Below are 21,509 nucleotides of genomic sequence, written 5' to 3' on the forward strand. Positions count from 1 at the left end.
GACCACAAGATGAACATGAGCCTGCAATGTGATACTGCTGGTAGTAAAGCAAGAAAAATACTTGCTTGCATCCACAGATGTTTCTCAAGTAAATCCAAGGACATCATCCTCCCATTGTACTCGGCCTTGGTGAGACCACAGCTGGAGTACTCTGTCCAATTTTGGGCTCCACAATTCAAAAAGGATGTGGAGAAGCTTGAGAGGGTTCAGAGGAGAGCCACACACATGATCAGAGGTCAGGAAAGCAGACCTTATGAAGAGAGGCTGAGAGCCATGGGACTCTTCAGCCTGGAAAAGCACAGGCTCATGAGTGATCTGGTGGCCACATGTAAGTTCATCAGGGGTGCTTACCAGGATCTGGGGGAACATCCGTTCACCAGAGCACCCCAAGGGATGACAAGGTCAAAAGGTCACAAACTCCTCCATGACCGTTTCAGGCTGGACACAAGGAAGAACTTCTTTACTATCCGAGCCCCCAAGGTTTGGAATAGATTGCCTCCAGAGGTGGTTCAAAGCACCTACTCTGAACGCCTTCAAAAGACATATGGATGTTTATCTTGCTGGGATCCTATGATTCCTGATGACTTCCTGCTCCTGGGGCAGCGGGCTGGACTCAATGATCTTCCGAGGTCCCTTCCAGCCCTAATGTCTATGAAATCTATGAAAGAATAAATCAAGGAAATATTTTTCTATTCTGCACTACAATTTCAGGTGGAGGCAATAGGAATTTGAAGATCCATTTCACTGTTTTTATCAAATACATATGGTGAGCTGCAATCCTGTAAACTGTTAACTTCTCAGAATAGATCAGATTGTCTTGTCTCCTGAAGTTGTGTCAAGTGAATGGCTTGATACTTCCACCATTTAAACTGATATTGCATATCAGTGGAATTATTTTTCACAAGGAGCAGAATATCATCCATTGAGGTTAGTTAAATTACACTTGTTTGAGTCCAGCTTACACCATAAAGCTCCTTTATAACACTTTAGCAGTAGAATGGGGCTTTAAAAGAAATGTACCTGTAGGACGCATCTCTTAAAATTTCCAGATCTGTGTAAAATAATTTCACTACAGAAGATAATCAAAACCTTTATATTCAAAGCCCTTTAAGACCATCATTGGATTTAATATCCTTGGCACTGGTTTTGAACACACTTACAATATTGTATTTCAAGAGAAACTGAAAACCTGTTAATGAACATATGAATGACACACATGTATGTAAGGAGAGACTGAATATCTAGTTTGTTCCTTGTACAGTATTAGCTTATTGTTGGAAGATGGAACGTGACAAATGCCATAGAATGGGATAGATGCTGATCTCACTTACATTAAATCCATACCTACATACTGGCTTAAAATGGTTTTCTCCAGATTGGCAAGGGTATAACTGGAAGCAAAACAAATACACCCCTCCACACACCTTGGATCACTGTTTTCATCTTATATGAGAGTTATACTATTGTTAATTTAATTATTTGAAGTTAATTCTTATTTACACTGCACATATGCACACGTGCATGCATGCACATACAGGCACACATACACACACATACAAACACAAACACCATTCCTCATCCAAACTAGTGTAGCTCAGTTGAATTCAATAGACTAATTCTTGATTCATGTAGATACAATGCCATTGCATTGATAATAAAAAGACCCACCTGGTTTGCAGCTGTGGTCAACTGAATTAAATTTCATGGAGTTACTCCTAGTATACACTGGGGTGAGGAAGAGATACTAACACTATAGGAGTTACTGCCAATTTATACAAGGTTACCTAAAATTATTCAGGTGTTTTGAGAAGCTATCTTTCCACCTAACAGTTTTTTTAAAGCCCCTTTTACCTGGTGGTTCCTCAGGCTATAAATGATTGGGTTTAAAATGGCAGGGGTCACTGTGTAGAAGAGAGAGAGCAATTTGTTTGTATCTGGTGTGTTTCTAGAATTGGGTCTCAGGTATACAAATATGGCACTGCCGTAGAACAGGGAAACAGAAATGAGGTGTGAGGAACAAGTGTTGATGGCCTTGCTTCTCCCATCTACTGACTGGATCCGGAGTATAGTGGTGATTATGCGAATGTATGAGAAAAAGATGAGTGCAAAAGGGATAATGATGACCAAGATGCTTGTCAAAATTATTTCCACCTTATTCATAGAGATGCCTGAGCAAAGAAGCCTCAACAGAGGTGGCACATCACAAAAGAAGTGGTTGATGATCTTGGAGCCACAAAAGGGCATGCTGAATACCAGGGCTACTTGTCTAAGGGACACAGACATACCAATAACCCAACAGCCTGATACCAGCAGGATACAGACCTTCCTACTCATGAAGGCTGCATACTGAAGTGGGTTGCAGATGGCAACATAGCGATCATAAGCCATAACAGCCAGAATATAACACAATGCAGTACCCAGGAAGAGGAAAAAGTAGAACTGGACACCACAGCCAACAAAAGAGATGGTCTTCTTCTTCAGTATAAGGTTAATCAGCATTTTGGGGATAGTGACAGAGGTGTAGCAGATCTCCATGAAAGCCAAGTTCCTGAGGAAAAAGTACATAGGGGTGTTAAGGACAGGATCACACACTGTGGTGATGATAACCAGAATGTTCACCATCAGGATGAGGATGAAGACAATCAGGAAGATGAAGAAGAGTGGAGACTGTAGCTCAGGCTTTTCAGAGATCCCCAGGAGCATGAATTCCATTATAGCAGAATCATTCCCCTGTATCATATCTTCTCACTGTTTTACCTGCAGGGGCATAAAATATGCATCATCTCACCACGGGTGCCTTGGGTTTATTTCTGGTTTTCAGCACATCCCTAATTTCTCATGATCAAGGCTCCATCATGCCAGGTGCTATATAAACATCTAGAAAGAAACAGCAGTAATTGTCTTAAAATCTTAGTGGGAAAGACAGAGAAATGTTGAAATAAAAGAGGTGATAGCATTTTTGAAGATGCAAAAAATGAGACATCAAGATTTCAGCTGATGATATCAAAGAAGACTAAGTTAATTAAGTATCTCATCACTTGTTTCAAGTAAGTTTGCCCAATGTGATACAGGAAAACTGAAGACTTGAACCTAGATTTCATACTTAACTACTGCACAAACAAAACCATTCTGACTCTTTATATAGAGAGAAGTCATTTGAACTTCTGAAAATGGCTATGAAAATTAAATAAACATTTTCCATCCAGATTTTACAGGTTATTTTACAAGGGCTATGATGGCCATTACTTTATCAAGAAAGAGAGAAATAGACAGACATACATCAATCTATATATATCTACATCTGTAGATATATAGATAAATATATACTTTTTTGGACCATTAGTATACAAACACGAAAAACAAAAGAGGGAAAATATTATAACCCCACCTGGAGCTAAGCATGAAAACATTATTGAATCAAATTTACACTATAGGCAGAAATCAAAACCCTTGTAACCTGATGTCATTCATGCAGTCACACTTTTAGGACTAGACAGACAGACAGGCAGACAGAATTAAGGCACCTGATATAATGTGTCTGAGAAAGATTAAAAGACTTGCTTGAATACTCACAGTAATTGTAATCAGATTATAGTTTTACCTGTATGTTACTAATTAGGAATCATTCAATTAAAGTCAATAAAAGTCATTTGAATTCACATGGTGGAAATGAGAGTATAGTCTTGCTCCAGATCTTCTGAATTCAGCCTTTCACACTATCTACTCTATCACATTTACTAGTTCAAATCAAGTTGAAGCGCTACATCCCAAGAAGTATAAGACAAACATTGTTTCACTTGATGGCTGTAGATATTTGGGGTACATATTTCTTTGGTTACCAGCATCAAAGCAGTAAACATCACTCTCTGTAAGGCAGTTGGAGCTCTGTGATTGCTGTTTATAGTTTCATAGTTAGTAGGGTTGGAAGGGACATGAGCAGATCATCAAGTCCGACCCCCTGCCATGGCAGGAAATAGTACTGGGGTCAAACAACCCCAGCAAGGTGATTGTCAAGCCTTGTCTTAAAGACCTAGGGTAGGAGCCAGTTAGTTTAGTTAACAGCTTGCTTAGTTAACAACTTAGCAAAATAACTTGGCCAAAGATTCACAGATCTTAACCTAAACATCAAAGGCCAAAGCTAACATCCCACACAACACAGATGAGAGAATGTTATACAATTCTTCCTGTATTAAATCTGTGAAGTTACATAAGAACATAAGAGCATAAACCTTCCTTGGTGTCATCTAATAACACAGAACTAGAAAGGATTCCCCAGATCATTGTGTCTAGACAGATGATACAATCTCTTTTATAAAATGATTAGGCTCCATCATAAAACTAATTTGGTATTTTATCCCCTCTCTACTCCTCTTGGAAAATTATTCTAGCCCTCTGATGGCTAGAAAGCTTATACTATTCTGCAATGTATTGGATTTGTGTCCATGTACAGAGATAATGCATTCCACCAGAATTGCCATCAGATAAAGCTGGGAGATAGTGGAGACAATAAATATTCCTTGAGAATTATCTTCCTTCTTTCTAGTCTCTCATTTCTCATGGTAGGGTTGCATCAATTTTCTCTATCATACCTACTCCCACCACTTCTTCTGCCCCTGCATTAGGCACTTCAGTGTATAGCTAACTTTAAGGACTTGAACAGTTTTATTGGCTTTTGTAGGCATGCTCACATCCTTTGAGATTCTTATTTGCCATTGAATTGTATATAGGTTACATACACACATATGAATGTGCAGTCTAACTGTTTATATCCGTTGCACGTATGTGTATGTGTGCGTGCACGTGTATTTTGCATAGAAGAACTATGTTGTTTGTAGCAACATGTTACACTGACTGATCCTCTGTGGTTCAAACATGAACCCACCTCCAGCTGTTTGAATACCTTCACCTCTGCTAGCTTCGCTGAAGATAATGTTTTGCAGAATATATATTTCCTTTTTGTTAACAGGATATTGATGGAGAAATGGATGGTTGAGCTAGTTGAATAAAGACATAGGGATGGATACATCGTTGGTTTTGAAATGTTAGAACAATGCTTTCAGAAGCACTAAGGACATGTAGGTAGCTAGATATTAATGCTGGTTATGATAGATAGATAGAGAGATAAGAATATATTGTTTTTCTTCCATGTGATTTTTTCTGCTTGTCTGATCTTCAGTACTAGACAAATTGGTCCATTATTATAATTAGTAAGCTACAGTCTGTCAGTCTCTTCTTACAAAGGTTTAGTTATAATATGCATTTTCCCCACTGTGATTCTAAGTATTTTCCCTTGCTTTAAAAATAATTCCACTTACCTTGTTAAGTTGCTGTTTCTTGCCAACCTTTTAAAGAACCGAAGTAACTATGTGGCAATTTGAACATCTTTTATATAGAGAGAGAAGAGTCTCTGGGTGTCTAATCACACTCACTGTATTTCTAATCTTTCTCCAGAGTAAAGACTGAAACTGTTTTTTTCTTACCTTTTTCTTCCTGCATAGATGGCAAATTATCTTGATGATAAATGATGAAGTGTTTTGTTTTTCAAGTATCTCAAGTTGCTGTGACCATTGGGACTTCATCCCCAAGTCTATTCAGAAGACTGAAAAAACAAAATGGTGGGGGTTTTTTTCTTCCTTGGTGCGTGCAGTAATGTATTGAAGTAAATATACAGCACATTTATATTGTGAACGCTGTTAAACTCAGTAGGCCTGATCTTCACTGGGTGTAAATTGATAAAGCTTGATGGAATTAAAAGGGCAAAACTTCAGCTTCTGTAAACTGTTGTTGCTCCACTCGAGGCAATGGGGCGCGATCTACAGTTCTTGTCAAATAATTTCACTGGAGGCCCTGGGACAGATACGTAACTGCTGTCAATCAGTGCAATTCCATTGGAGTTAATGGAATTCCAATAAATCCATGGAAATGGAAATTCATGAAGCTCCATTTGATTCCATGGGTTCAGATTCATGGCCTGTATAAATCACAACTCCATTTTTAGGAGTATAAGGTCACTACAGGTGCCTATACATGTGCAGTGAGGCTGCTCCACATACTGCAATTACAGCATGTTTGAGCAGACTGGATTAATCAAGTCTGCTGGAGAGTGGTAATTACTGCTCTCCACCAGACTCCAGCATCACATGCACTAGAGTCCCCATGCTGTAAAATGGAATCTGGGATGCTTTAACTAAATTTTGTTCAACAAACTTTAATTAAAGTGCCCCACCATCATTTTTCAGTTCAGGGACACTGATACACAAGATGCTCCAGGCACTTTAATAAGAGCAGCTCTTGGAACCCCTCTAATTAAGGCCCTTCCTGCCCCCACCCCTCCTGGAGCATGTGTATAAAAGCCCCGTATGTCCATGACGGGTGCACATGTAAGCTCTAGCTACTAATGCACATGCCATGTCTGCCTGGATTTGTAACTGTCCATGAACACAGGGCTACACAGCCAGGAACAGAATCCCTCTGGAAATTTAAGTGCCAAAAATGCTATATGGACCACCAAAAATGGTCATCTAGGAATAGACCAGCATCCTAAAGGACCTTCTGTTGCTCACCTTGTAAAAATCAAGGGACTTACTGCTGAAGTACACAAAAGTGAGTAGGAAGACATTCAATCACACTGATTTTTAAAGTGGACATTGTGTCTTGATCAACCCCACATCATTCTATGGTTTTTCTTTGGTTTGATGTCCTTGGCTGAGATACCTTCCTGAGATGGTGTTGGGTCCAGGAGATAATGTGCAAGTAAGCACAGCAATCTGGCTAATTTAATGCAATAGCAAAGTGGTTTCACAGGAATCTCCCAACACCCTTTCCTAAGGTGAGGTCTCCTGAGACCACTTTGCAGTCTTCTATGTCCATTCACAAAGATAACTGAGGCTGAGAAAACACCCCACTTGCCAAGGCACTCTCAGTTTTGGTATTAGACTTTTCTTCTGTGGTTTAAAGTACATTGCACCTACAGTGCAGACCAGAAACTGAATAAAAATCTAAAGTGCCTCCAGACTGTACTAGAAATCACTACATTAAAGCTTGCCAAGCCCTTTTCACAGACTATCCCCTAGAACTAATATAAGGTCATGCGGCCATAATAACGCAGCTAATACTGTCACTCTTTCAGGAGTGGTCTTTGGTATTTGCTTAGCATTGTACCAAGGTGTCGGGGAAAACCGAAGGATCGGGCCCCAAGGTCACGGTGGGCCAGGGTGGCAATTAGATACGGACAGGTGGGATTAGTGGCGTAGAGTCTGGAGTTAGGGACTCGGAGCGGATTGAAAACAGGTGAGTTTATTTGACTTACGCTTTAGGCGTAGGCAGAAAGGTCTTCAGTTACAGTTGGAACACAAACAAACAATTAACAACAAAGGGGTCTGTTGGCCTACGAGGTTCAGTCCGAAGACCTAGTCCCAGGGCTGGTCAACAGGTCATAAATGGGGATTACAAACAACAAAAACGAACTGTAACACGGTGATGATGAACCGCGTGACGCCAGTCCACAGCAATGGACAAATCGGGTGGTCGTATGAAAAGCCGAGGTCAGTAGCCAGAAGATGCAGCAGCGGAGACGTCAGTTGGAGGGATGAGCAGAGTCGTAGTTGGTGAAGAAAGCCGAGGTCTATGATCCAGAACCGGGTTAAACAAAGTCCATAGGGTGATCAAAAATCGTAAGCCGAAAGTCAATACCGAGGTAAATCAGAAGCCGAGAATACAAAATCGCAATACGATCGCCGTAAGCAGCACGAAAGCCGAGTGAGGAAAGAGATCAATAGGCCTAAGAGCCTGACTGAGAGACATTCCCTGCAGCAGCAGCAGCCTCTGTCTCCAGTCCACCCGATCTCCCCCCGAGGGAGGGGCTCACAGAACTTTTATATCAATTTAGTAGCCAATCAACGTGCTCTCCGCAGAGAAATTTCTAGTCCGATTACCTCATGTCAGGTTCTGACTGAGCATGCTCTCAGTCAGGAGCTGACACAATCTGAGCATGCCTCTGTGGGGAAAGTAGGTCAACAATGATTGACAGCTCCGCAGGTCACCCAGGGGGCAGGGACTGGGTGAGCCTTGGAAATTTCCACTCACAGCTTCAAACTGCGCATGTCAGTTTAACCTCTTCTGTACTGGCAGCACACACTTAAAAATTTCCATGACACAAGGTAGCTAAATTACCTCTATTTTGGTATCTAGCGTGTGTAAAGAGGAGGTTTTTTTCACTGAAGCTGTTTCTAGAGCATTCTGGACACTGCTAACACAATCATATAATTTCTTTTAAAAACCTTTTTCCTGCTTCTCAGCCTCTTTAGAGCTTCCTTAACCTTCTTGATTCTCAGACTATAAATCATAGTGCTAAATGGGAGTGAAGGAAGTATAAACTAAGGCCATCACTCAGTCTACATCCCCTGTGTGATTGGATTTTGGCCTCACATACATAATCCAGGTAAGGGAAAAATTAAAACGATAACAGATCGACAAGAAAAAACAAATAGAAAAGGTTTTGTGGCTTCCCTCTGGGGATGTGGTCTTCAGGACTTCGGAGGGGATACAGGCATAGGATACTAGCACCAAGAAGAAGGGGAAGAATGTAATTAACACACTGATGAATGAAATAGAGACCTTGATTGTGGAGGTGTCCCTACAGGCCAGCTTAAGCACAAGATAAATGTCACAGAAGTAGTAGTTGGTCTTGTTTTTCCTGCAGTAGGACAAGGTGAATATCCAAACACTATTGCCTACTGGCATGATTATTCCACAGTCACCAGGCAGCTGTCATCCAGATGTCAGTTCTCTGGTCCATGATGAGGGCATAATGCAGTGGGGAGCAGATGGCTTAGTAGCAGTCATATGCCATGGTGGCCAGGAGGCAGAATTCTGTTGTCCCAAGAAAGATGGCAAAATACATCTTGTAAGCACACCTAGCAAATGAGATGGTTCCCTCTTCAGAGGTGAAGTTGACCAGCACTTGGGCAGGGTAATGGAGGTATAACAGATATCCAGGAAGGATAAGTTCTGAAGGAAGAAATACACTGGAGTGTAGAGTGTGGGATCCAGCACTATGATCAGGACAATAAGGCCATTTTCCACTAAGGTGAGTGCATAGACAACAGAGAACACTACTGGAGAGCCAGGATGCAACCAGCTGGCCCCAGGTCCCTGGAAGAACTGTTAGGTGAGCCTTTAAGAAAAATGACTGCTCACCCCAAATACAGAAAGCACATCAGGACTTTGATTGACAGGCCTGAAAGAGAAGTGGTGGGACAGGTGACCCAGGGAGCATGGCTACAGGCTTCATAAAGCCAGGTTCATCACTGAGGTCTCAGTCTGAGTTTGACCTGCCCTGGAGAAGGGGATCCAGACCAAAGGGGCTGAAGGAAGCTTAACAATACCAAGCATTGAAGTTAAATTATTTTTGTTATATATTTAATCTTTATCATGATGGTGTGACACAGACCCAGGCTGGGGGTGAATTTTAGTTTTAAATTACTTTGCTTGTACCTGTGTTTAGCTTTGAAACTGGAGAACAAGAAGTGGCTGTGAAGGGAGGTTTGGAGGCTGCAGAGAGCACCTGGAGAGGTACTGCCACTGTTTTTGGAGGACAAGACTGAAAACTGGGGATCAGAGCCTGCAGCTAAAAAGACTGTGCAAGTAGGCTCAGAGACTGAGGACATCTTTACATGTGCTCCAGGGGTGGGAGTGAGGGCACTTTAATTACAGTGGCTCTCAGAGAGTCACTCTGAGAACCACTCTAATTAAAGTTCCCACAGTATCTCATGTATTCAGTGGCCCACCCTTCAAAATGGTGATGGGGGTGCTTTAACTAATGTTCGTTCAACAAGCTTTAGTTAAAGTGCCCCCACTGCCATTTTGAAGTGTGGGAACACTGAATACACAAGATGCAGAAGCTACTGGTGCACAGTAATTAGCATGCTTCATCGGATTTGATTAATTGAGTCTGCTCCAATGCATTATAATTACAATGCATCTAAGCAGAATCCCCACATATCTGCAGACACCCTTGAGGGGGCAAAACCAGGACTGAGGCAGAGGCCAAAGCTCACCGGCCTCTGAGAACAGCCTCCCCATTTTACTTTAACTTCAAGATGTGGCAGGCAAGACACTAAGGTGGGACCCTGAAAGGCCACAGTGGGTAAGTAGAGTAGGGTTAAGGCAGCTATTAGGAGGCAACACAGTTTGTAGGTGGATCCCCACATGGAGGTGGGTCCCCACATTTCTGGCTCAGTGGCAAATGCAACAGGGTTGTCTATACAGAGCCCAGCGCTACTGCACAACCCATTACTGGTGTAATGTACTAATATTTTTAAGTGAACTACAGCTCCCAGACCCACCCCCTCCCAGTCACTGACTGGTTGCTGGGTGGGCACATGCCCCCCACCCCCGACTAAGGTAGCACCTGTCGCCCATGCTATAAGTCCCAGGAGGCTGCAGGAAAAAAAGAGGAAGTGGAAGAAGCAGTATGGGCACAGAATGGTGGGGCAGAGAGGCAGTGGCATGAGAGCAGGAAACAGCTAGAACTGTGGCCATCTTTGACAGAGCACACTGCTGCTGCTGAGTAGACATGACTGTAGGCACCTCTTAGTGTAGGTGACAGTTTAAGTATGTAAAGTTTGGGTTAGTGCCATTATTAGGTCAAAGTCTGGTCCAAATTTCATATAAAAGCAGTAGGGACTAGGAAGCAATAGACCCTAGTCTTATTTTCAGTGGTATAAGTCTTGGGTAACTTCAGCGATATCAATGAAGGTTTCTGGATTTTCAACACTGACCCAGACTGCACACTTCCCCAAGGAACAGGAAACTTGGATCCAACAAAGAAGGTTAAAAGATGCTACCTTTTACTTTCCAGCCAAATGCATAACCATGAACTGGGTTTTGCTACTGAACACAGGATCTTAATGCTGCCTGTCACATGGAACAGCCCTGCGACCATGAGGGGTCCTGTTTACCTCAGTGGAACATCAGGTGTAAAAATAGGATGCAGAACTGGGCCTCTAAGTTGATAGTCACTGAAGTGATAAATAATGCCCAGACTGTGCACCTCCTCCTCTTATTGGTAAATGATTATCTTTGTGATGAATTTTATTGACCTCAGTAGGGTTATTTGAGTCACTATTTACCAGTTTGTGTACAAGGTCCATGATGGAGTAAACAATTACTAGCAATTTAAGGAACAGATTTTAACCACTGTGACCAAGACTTGAAACAAACTCTGTACTTCTTATTCACTGAGCCACACACAGCGTAGGCATTATGATGGCTCTGCTAAAAATACAAAGGGCCAAATACAATCATGGAGTAATGTCATAGCCTGAAGTGGTGTTACTCTATAGATGAAATGGGTCCTTTCCCCCCACCCCCCCATAGAACTGACTGCATTTCACTTGGTGTCCTTTGGGATCAGGCAGTTCTTCAGCAGAGACAAAAAAGTAAGTAGCTATAGATAATTGCCACTCTAGTGTCTTTGACACCATTGCTACCTCAGGACTGATTGTATAAGTGTGTTGGCAGTATTTCAGTATGAAATCATCAGTTAGTTGTGCAAATCATAATAGGAACAGAACCTCAGCTAGTGAGAAATCAGCAGAGGTCCATTGTCTTCATTAGGAGAATGGCAATTTACACCAGTTGATATGTCACCTGTTCATAGGAGATAAGATTGGTCAGGCAAGACCTATCCAGAATAAACCCATGCTGGCTGTCCCTCAGGATATTGCCATCAGCTAGTTTTTCAAGAATTGTCTCTTTGATAATTTTTTCCAAGATCCACCCAGGGATAGAGTTCAAGCTGATAGGTCTGTAGTTCCCCAGATCTACTTTCCCCCCTTTCTTGAAGATAGGCACCACACTGGCCTTCTTCCAATCTTCAGGCACTTCACCTGAGCACCACGAGTTCTTGAAGATCCATGCCAGTGGTTGAACTATGATGCCTGCTAGCTCCTTAAGTACCCTGGAGTGCAAACTGACTTGAAGGTGTCCAGCCTCTCGAGGTATTCCTTTACATGGTCTACAGTGATTAAGGTATAAATTCACCCTCACCCTGGCTGTCCCATACTGTGTTAAGCAGGACGGTCCCTTTGGGCTGGTGAAAAACTGATGCAAAATACCCATTAAAGCAGGTTGGCTTTTTCCTGGGTGTCAGTTGTCCCATTTGGTTTAGCAGGGATCCAATGTTACCCTTGCTTTTCTTCCAACTCCCCACATAACTAAAAAGGGACTTTTTATTGTCCTTGATATGTGTAGCCAGTTGGAGTTTGGTTCCAGTCTTGGTTTTCCTGGTTCACTCCATACTGATCCAGATAAGTGCAGAGTACTCCTCCTTTGTGGTGATTCCAGACTTCCATTCCTTATAGGTCTCTCTTTTTAGATGCAGGAGGTCCAAAAGTTCACTGCAGAGCCGAGAGGGCTGCTGTATCCTTTTGCTACTTTTCCTCCGAGATGAGATGTCATCGCTTGTGTTTTCAGGATCACTCTCTTGAACTCCATTCCCCATCAAGTTATGGTCCCTTAGGGCCTCACCAACAATCGTCCTGAGTTTGTCAAAGTCATCTTTCCTAAAGTCGAGGGCTTCTGCATTGCTGACTGACTTGCCAGCTTTGCAGTGGATAGTGAAAGTGATCAGCTCATGGTCACTGTCTCCCAGCTTCCCTTTGATTATTAGGTCACTGACTAGATCATCCCCTTTTGCTTGTACCAGGTCAAGCAGCATTTTACCTGTTGTTGATGCATAGACTTCTTGAGTCAGATAGAGTTTGTCCACACATGTGAGGAAGCTTTGCAACCGTTCAGGCTGAGCGCTCTTCCCATGAGATGTCCAGGTAGTTGAAGTCTCCCATGACTACCATGCACCCAGAGCATGCAGCCTCCGCCAGTTCCTTGCTGAATTCTTGATCAAGCTCTTGCTCCTGATTAGGAGGTCTGTAGTAAACTCCTACCATTGTGTCCCCTGTGCCACATTCTCTATGTATTTTAACCCAGAGGGTCTCCAGTCATCCTCCCTGGGTAACAATGTCAGCTGGCATGGTTGTGTAGCTTTCCTTGACATAGAGTGCTACACCCCCACCCCTTTTTTCCACACAATCTGTCCTGTACACGGTATAGCCATCTATACCTGTGACCCAGTCATAGGTGGAGTCCCACCAGGTCTCCATTATGCTATGAGATCATAATCATTCTTGTTTAGCAGGAGGACCATTTTGGCTCCTGTATGTTCTCCAAGCTCCTAGCATTGGTGTACAGGCATGTAAGTGTCCCATTGGAAGCCCTAGCCTTCCCTGCACTCCCAGGAGGACATCGTTCCAGGGCCAGGGTAGAGGTGGATTCCCTTGACTGCCTTAGCCTGCTGGTTTTGCAGATATTGTCCAGTGGTCTTGCTTTGGCAGTAGTCCCCCCATCCCCTGGCAGACTTAGTTTAAAGCCTGGTCGAGGAGGCCAGCCATTCTGGATGAGAACTTCCTCCCCAGTGAAGTGAGGTGGAGGCCATTTTGTCCATGCAGACCACTGCCTCGCTCACCAAAGAGTGGACTGTGATCGTAGAAGCCAAAGCCTTCACAATGACACCAGCACCGCAGTTTTCATCTGACTACCTCAATCCTCCTCTCCCTCCTCAGCCCATGACCGAAAACTGGGAGGATCAAGGAAAACAAGTGATGTTGAAATTCTTAGCCGAAAATTTAGAGATAATTACTTTTAATGAATAGTGAAAAACATACAGCCTTTGTATACTTGCTTATTATAAAAAAATCAATAGTTGTTGGGTCATGACAGTGGTAGCAAGTCATAGCGTATTTTATTAACTACCTTTATAGCTTGCTGTGGGCTAGCCTGGAAGCATCTTACCCCACTGCAAATGTGCCTAAGCCCAGTAGGAGAGGATTCCACCTGGAAGTAATCAAACACTGGAATGAGTCATCCTCATGGACTGCAGGCAGTGAGTCTTAACTACTTACACCTTTATAAAACAAAATCAGATAGAAATGAACTGCCCAGACCATCATGCTATGCACTTGGCCTGCTTGGAACTCCTAAGTCTGACTTAGGTGTTTGATCTTGGTTATAATTCTGCTCTTAACTTCCCTGTTTATGATACTGTGCTCTAAATTTGCCACCTTGTAACCCCTTGCTCTGAATTTGCATCTTTGTAATCCTGGCATGCAGCTTCAAATTTTGAATTCCTGGCTTGTAACCTCTGGCTCTTTGACTTTTGGCTTCTGTCTTGGCAACAAAAGTGACTTGCTTCAGCCACCCATGCTTCAGTCCCTTACAGCCATCAATGTTGCCTTATCAATGCCTGAAATTCTAGTGCTTCCCTAGACATCTGGCCTCAGCCTCCTTCCAGATGGTTGTTGCCCAGACAATGCGTTCACTCAATCCATGGTCTCTAGGGTCCTGGACAAGTTCCTAGAGCTTCTCATCTGGTATGCCTCAGATTACATTATCTTTCTGAAGAACTCTGATACTCAGATGATCCGTGGTGAAATATCACCAGATTTCAATATTTCCCCATGTCCTGGATTCTGTAGGTAGTACATAATCAATGTCCAGAAACCTCCATATGACTCCCACATATTCATGAACAGGCACTAGATTTACACCATGAGTATGGTGGTGGTCAGCAGTGCCTGTCTTGAGTTCACTGGCATCATGGCCATATTTCTGTTTTCATTACTATCTCTTTTTTTTCCTTTGCATAGTTGATAGAGGCTAGTCCTTCTAGTATGGAGGCTATTCCCTCCAGTTCAAGAGGAATTCTTACATGCATTGCAACCATACTCAGCAATACTCCAGTTTGGTTGTAGACAGGGTCTTAGTCTGCTCAAAATGTATTGATGATTTCTGAATCCATCCAAAGGCACATTAAACTACAAACATTAGAAGGTCAATAGGATTTTCATGGGATGTACTAATATGCATAATTTGGTGGTACAATGTGTATTTTATTTGCCTGAAGGTTTGAGCATTAATAAAACGTGGGTTGGAGGAGAAGAAGAAGCAGCTGAACCTATGGTTTATAAGGACACAAACCAACAGGAGACAAAGGATGCTACTTCATGCTGGCAGCCATTTTAAAGAAGATCATGAAGACAGCATAGGAAGAAAGAGTATGGGAAAGCAATCTGAGCCAGGATGATTCCATAGGTGTTTAGGTAACTTTTAGCACAGAGCTCTATTAATGCCTAAACAGACATTTTTCACACTCAGCGTAAAGAGCAGAAACATACTGATTGCTTCTGATAGAGCCGATTTCAACCACGGCTACAGCATGGAGAGGAAGATTACCTGAGGACTGGTCCCTAGGTAGGTAGCTAGGAGATTATCAGTTATTCTGGCATAAATGGAGGCTGGCCCAGGTTGGACAAAAGGAATCTGCAAAAGGAGGGAAAACACTAATTTAAGGGCCTGCACATAGAACAGGAATTGCCCTCTTCTGCATGGTAATCTTCAGGGTAGACACCCTTCAGCTAGACCTGCATCTCTTCAAGGGGGACCATCACTTCCCTCACTCCAATCCCTGAATGCCCATGCTGAAAGTCTCCTTTCAGCTATTTAGCTGACTTACAGGAGGCAAACTGTAGGTAAGAGATGCAGCTGGAGTTAGTAGTGAGTCTCCCCTCATCTGGATAGGATGGCCAGTGACTGATGGAGGATTTCCAGGTATTCCAAGGAGGCCCCAGATTCTGCCTAGTGTTATGGAGGTAAGTGAAGAAGAATTCAGAAGGAGCCACGTGACTGGAGCCGCACGAACAGGCTGTGTAAACAGGCGCTTGAGTTAGCGCGGAGTTCGCGCAGGGGAGGGCGTGGGAGGGCATGAGACCCTGCCTGTGACTCCCCTCCAGAGTAGACAGCCCCAGCCGTAGGCAGCCTACCAGAGGCATGACACGGATGGGCATGCGTTGCACCCCGAGGGTCCCCTCGGGCTCTGCAGCCCCCACATCAGGCACCTCAGAAACGGCCACCCAGACGGAGACCATGGTTCTGGGCTCCACACAGATGGAGCCCCTGGCTCTTGGCTGCGGGGGCTGCCTGTCCCTTTTTCAGGCTCTGGGGCCCGGGAGCATGGCCCCCTCCCCTTGCGGGATCTGCTCCCTACTGGGGTCTCTGGCGTGCCAGCTGGAGGAGCTCCAGGCCACAGTCCAGAGACTGCGTGCCATCAGGGACTGTGAGCAGGAGATAGACTCCTACTGCCAGGCCCTTCTCCCCCAGGAGCCGCAGGGTAGAGCACCGTCTCCCTCCAGGACTAAGGAGGACTCTGGGACCTCCCGCTCTGCCCAGTCAGGGGCATGGACCGAGGTGGTCAAGGGCCCTAAGGCCCGCCGCATCAAGGCCCCCCCCTTGCTGGAGCTTAGCAACAGGTTCGCACCTCTTGCAGCCCCAGCAGAGCCTGCTCAGTTGCCAGCTCCTGCAGGCAACCCAGGCTCGACCACAGCTACTGGCCCCGCTCTCCCCAAGACAAAAGGAAAGGTGTTTGTTGTGGGAGACTCCATCCTGCGGGGCACTGAGGGGGCAATCTGCCGCCCCAACCCCTTAGCCTGGGAAGTCTAAGGACTTCTGTGTTGCTGACTGATCCCTCAGCTCCTCCGGCCCACAGACCACTACCCCATGCTCCTTATTCACGTGGGCACCAATGACACGGCTTGGAGCACCCCCAGCCAGGCCATGAGGCGCTACAGGGAATTGGGAGCGGGGCTTAGGGGTCTGGGAGCTCAGGTGGTGTTTTCGTTGATCCTCCCAGTCTCGGGCTATGGGCTGAGGAGGGAGAGGAGGATCCACGCAGTGAACCAAAGACTGCGGAGCTGGTGTCATCGGGAAGGCTTTGGCTTCCATGACCACAGCCTGCTCTTTGACGAGAGGAAGAGATGGCCTCCACCTCTCTCCCCTGGGGAGGAGGCTCTTCTCAGCCAGGCTGGCTGACCTGCTCCACCGGGCTTTAAACTAAGCCCTCTGGGGGATGAGGGGACGACTGCCACTGCTGGCCTGCTGAGCAACCGTTGCAAAGCCAGCAGACCAAGGCACTTAAGGGAGCCCACCCCTGCCCCAGCCCTGGCACAATCTGTGGGCAAGGCAAGAGCCCCCAAGGGGACACTTTCCTGCCTGTACACTAATGCCAGGAGCCTGGGTAACAAGCAGGATGAGCTCGTCCTCCTGCTCAGTGCAAAGAATTATGACGTCATTGGGATAACGGAGACCTGGTGGGACTCCACCCATGACTGGACCACGGGTATAGAGGGCTATAGCCTGTACAGGAGGGATCGTGTTGACAAAAGGAGCGGGGGTGTAGCTCTCTATGTGAAGGAAAGCTACATGTCCCTGCAAGCTGATGTTGGCGACCGGCATGGACAGCTAGAGACCCTCTGGCTAAAAATTCGTGGGGAATACGGCACAGGGGACACAACGGTGGGAGTCTACTACAGACCTCCCACTCAAAGTCCTGAGCTTGACCAGGAGTTCGCCTGGGAACTGACTGAGGCCGCTTGCTCCAGGACCTTGGTTGTCATGGGTGACTTCAATTACCCGGACATCTCGTGGGAAGATCACTCAGCAAAATCCGAACGGTCGCAAAGCTTTCTCTCATGCATGGATGACCTCTACCTGACTCAAGAAGTCTATGGGCCAACGAGAGGCAAAGCGCTGCTCGACCTGGTACTGGCTATGGGGGACGACCTAATCGGTGACCTAGTGATCGATGGGAAGCTGGGTGACAGCGACCACGAGCTGATCACCTTCACCATCTGCCGTAAAGCTGGCAAGTCAGTCAGCAACACAGAAGTCCTTGACTTCAGAAAAGCCGACTTTGACAAGCTCAAGAGGCTTGTCGGTCAGGCCCTCAGGGAACATGTTCCCAGGGAGATGGGAGTTCAGGAAGAGTGGTTGCTTCTCAAGGAAGCGATCCTCAGTGCACAAGCTAAATCTATTCCAACATGGAGGAAAGGCAGCCTTGGCTTTCCTGGTTTGCTCCCTGCAGGACCGGACCAGTGCAGAATAATCCTCCTTGGAGGTGAATCCCATCCTCCATAGGCTTTTCTTTTTAGCCTTTGGAGGTCTGCTAGATCCCTGGAGAGCCAGAAGGGGCTGCTGTGCCCTCTTACTGCCTTTCCTTCGAGATGGAATAGACTTAGCTTGTGCATTGAGGATTGCTCCCTTGAGGAGCAACCACTCTTCTTGAACTCCTCTCACCCTGGGGTCATGATCCCTTAGTGCCTGAGCTTGTCAGAGTCAGCTTTTCTGAAGTCAAGGACTTCCACATTGCTGACTGACTTGCCAGCTTTACGGCAGATGATGAAGGTGATTAGCTCGTGGTCGCTGTCATGAAAGAAGATTCAGGAGATATTGCCAAAGGTCTATTAGAGTTGTTTGATACCAGCTTCCACTGATTTTTTTAAGGAAAGTGGATATTAAAATCCCTTTGATGCCTTTAAAAATCTTTTCCCATAACTTTTCCCATGGGAAAAGAAAAGAAAAGGAGTACAGAAGCATCTTATGAATCACACTAATATCAAAGATTCTTATTTGTGTAAAGTTGTAGCACTCCATTTAGTAATACCAACTCCAAATGAGATCAAGCCTATCAGATTCCAAAAAAATCATGGGACTGGTTGAAAAAGAAGAGATTTAACAACATATATGAATATATATTCAGATGGTGGTAAACACTGCGAGGTTCAGGGCTTATAGTCTATTTCAATCCCACCTGAGCCAAGCATCTTGAATTTCATTAGTATGGACATGATATATAGGCCTTTTGGAAGACATGAGTAGGGGGGGATTTCACTTTGGCATTCATGTTGTAACATTCTAACCAATTTCAGTTTAGTAATGGCCCAGTAGTGACCTGAAACCAGGAAATAGTCTTACATAAAAGCTTAATTCCCCTGAACTGAAATGCTTATAGCTAAGATACAAAAAAGTGCATTTATGAAAAAAAACCAACAACTCATTTATCCTTTTCTCCTAAATAATATTGAAAAACGTTTTTATTAGTTTCATCTGTATTCAGTATGGGCACTGCTAGAAGGTTAAAGTAGGTTCCGTTTCTTCTCTCATTCAAGAAAAAAGTGTAAATTAAAAGCAATACCTTAAAAGAAATGGGGTTTGTATGCCTCTCACTCTAAGTCCTTATCAACATATGAAACCACTAAAGTTTAAATGAAGCTTTAGATGGCGTAAGTGGATGCCCACCCCCCCTCCCCAAGTGATTATTAGAATAAGAGATTGGGGGTCACCAGAATTCCTCCTAACATGGGAAAAAGTGTAGTCTAGTTATGAAACAAAAAATAGGATTTGACCGCAAGGGTTCCACCTCACCACAGTAATATGTGGGTATCCTGGTTTTCACTGATAAAAAAATCCCCAATATTTGAGTTAAAAAAAGTAATCCAAAATCCACATTTTTCCATGAGTAAAATGAAACGCCACTAATACATACATACACACATACATACATACATACAGATAGCTAGATAGATAGCTAGATAGAGAGATACCTGTACACACACACACACACACACACACACACACACACACACACACACAGAGTGGTATTTCATTTTGATCATGAAAGAATATGGATTTGGGGTTACTTTTTTAACCCAAAAATTGGGGATTTTTTCTTATCAGAGAAAACCAGGATCCTTGGTAACGTCAAAGACAATAATTCATTTTTTAGGTAAAAAAAATGGTCCTGCCAAGTACTTTGCTCAGGGCCTCTTTTATCTCCTTGTTTCTCAGGCTGTAAATGATGGGATTCAGGGCTGGGGGGAGTACAGAATAGAGAACTGCAGCCAGGAGGTCCTTAGTCAAGGAGGAAGCTGACCTAGGTCGTGTGTACGTAAATGTAGCAGTGCTGAGGAATAAACAAAACACAGTGAGATGTGGAATGCATGTTGAGAAAACTTTACGCTTCCCCTGGGTGGAGGGTATATGCAACACTGTCAAGAAAATGTGGCTGTAGGACACCACTATTAAAGCAAAGCAAGTTCCTCCTAAAACAGCAACTAGGACAAAAATCAAAATATCATTAGGCTGTGTATTGGAGCAGGAGATCTTTAGTAATTGTGGGATATCACAGAAGAACTGGCCAATTATATTGGACTGGCAGAAATGCAGCCGGAAAGTGTTCCCAGTGTGCAGCACAGAGTATAACAAACTAATGAGCCAACAGCAACCAGCCATCTGCGCACAGGCATCTCTGTTCATGATTATCCTGTAATGTAAAGGAAGGCAGACTGCAACATAGCGGTCATATGCCATCACGGTGAGAAAAGCCAGCTCTGCAGCTGCCAAGGTGACAACAAGAAAGACTTGGGCAACACAGCCTGAGAAAGAGATCAGTCTGCTGTTGGTGATGGAGTTAGCCATGGACTTGGGGACCATGGTGGAGATGTAGCAGAGGTCAAGGAAGGATAAGTTGAGTAGGAAGAAGTACATGGGAGTGTGAAGACACTGCTCAAGGGCTACCACAGTGATAATGAGAAGATTTCCTAGCAGGGCTGCCAGGTAGATCACTAGAAACACCACAAAGTGCAAAATCTGCAACTCCCAAGTATCAAAGAATCCAAGAAGTAAGAACTCAGTAACTATGCTCTGGTTGGTCATTTCTTGTCTTTGATTCACTCTGTGGAGGGAAAAGAAAGAATAATCAGGGAGAGGACTACAAGGACTAGAATAAAATGAAAGCAGACATTCTTTCCGCTCTAAAATATCTTTGGCTCACACAGGATGGATTAGATGACTTCTTTAGGTTTTTGCCATCCATCTTTCTTGCAATTCTACATGGGGAACTTTTAGAAATATCTTGTGTCAATTTCCTGACACCAAAGTGGGGTCAATAGCAAGTCCCTCCACTCAAGGTTGTTTTAATGGTAAAATCACTGGAACTATGATGTTCATAACACTGTAGGGGAACTGTCATAGTGCAATTACTGGATTCCATTGAGGTACAAATGTAAAGACAATCAAGGGAGCAATGTCAAAACATGAAAATAGAAAGCAAAGTGAAGGTAAGTCAAATCAGTAGCATACAAATAAGCACAGTCAATGAATGCCAGCCAAACATCACATTTTCATTAAGAAATAAGACAAGAAATAACAATTTTTTAGTAAAATAAAAAAAATAAATCTATAACTTCAGAAGACATTAATTTCTCAAATGTTACAAACTTATTTCATTCTGTTTTGTGGTGTTTTTGGTTTTCTTTCTTATTTCCCCATTTTTAAACTCTTTTCATACACTCTGCATAAGCACTAACCACTTTTGAGCATAAATGTCTGAATTTGATGTGGATTTGAAACGCAGCATATCATGATTTACAAGCTGATTAAGTCTTCAGTTAGGCACTGGGACTGGACCTGGTTTCAATAGGGGGAGTAGTATTGTGTATATGAAACCATGATAGAGTTGTCTTTATGTGATACAATGCTGAGCAACTGGGTTGAAAACCTACTGTATATATAATTACAGTATATTTGATAATATGAATATATATTATATAATATATTGA

The 21,509-nt window shown here is 43.9% G+C and overlaps 2 protein-coding genes across 2 annotated transcripts; both read right to left on the reverse strand.

Annotated features, from left to right (window-relative positions):
- Positions 1-1,794: 1,794 nt before the first annotated feature.
- Positions 1,795-2,739, reverse strand: LOC149862778 (olfactory receptor 10A7-like). The gene has a single exon (XM_090054105.1). The coding sequence runs from the start codon at positions 2,737-2,739 to the stop codon at positions 1,795-1,797; it is 945 nt and encodes a 314-aa protein (XP_089910231.1).
- A 16,932-nt stretch (positions 2,740-19,671) lies between these two features.
- LOC149862779 (olfactory receptor 14C36-like) lies at positions 19,672-20,604 on the reverse strand. The gene has a single exon (XM_090054362.1). It carries the CDS (start codon positions 20,602-20,604, stop codon positions 19,672-19,674), a length of 933 nt encoding a protein of 310 aa, XP_089910488.1.
- Positions 20,605-21,509: the final 905 nt, after the last annotated feature.

This window comes from Crocodylus siamensis, chromosome 6, assembly GCF_052110815.1.
Source record: "Crocodylus siamensis isolate JL-2025a chromosome 6, ASM5211081v1, whole genome shotgun sequence".
NCBI classification, from domain to species: Eukaryota; Metazoa; Chordata; order Crocodylia; family Crocodylidae; genus Crocodylus; species Crocodylus siamensis.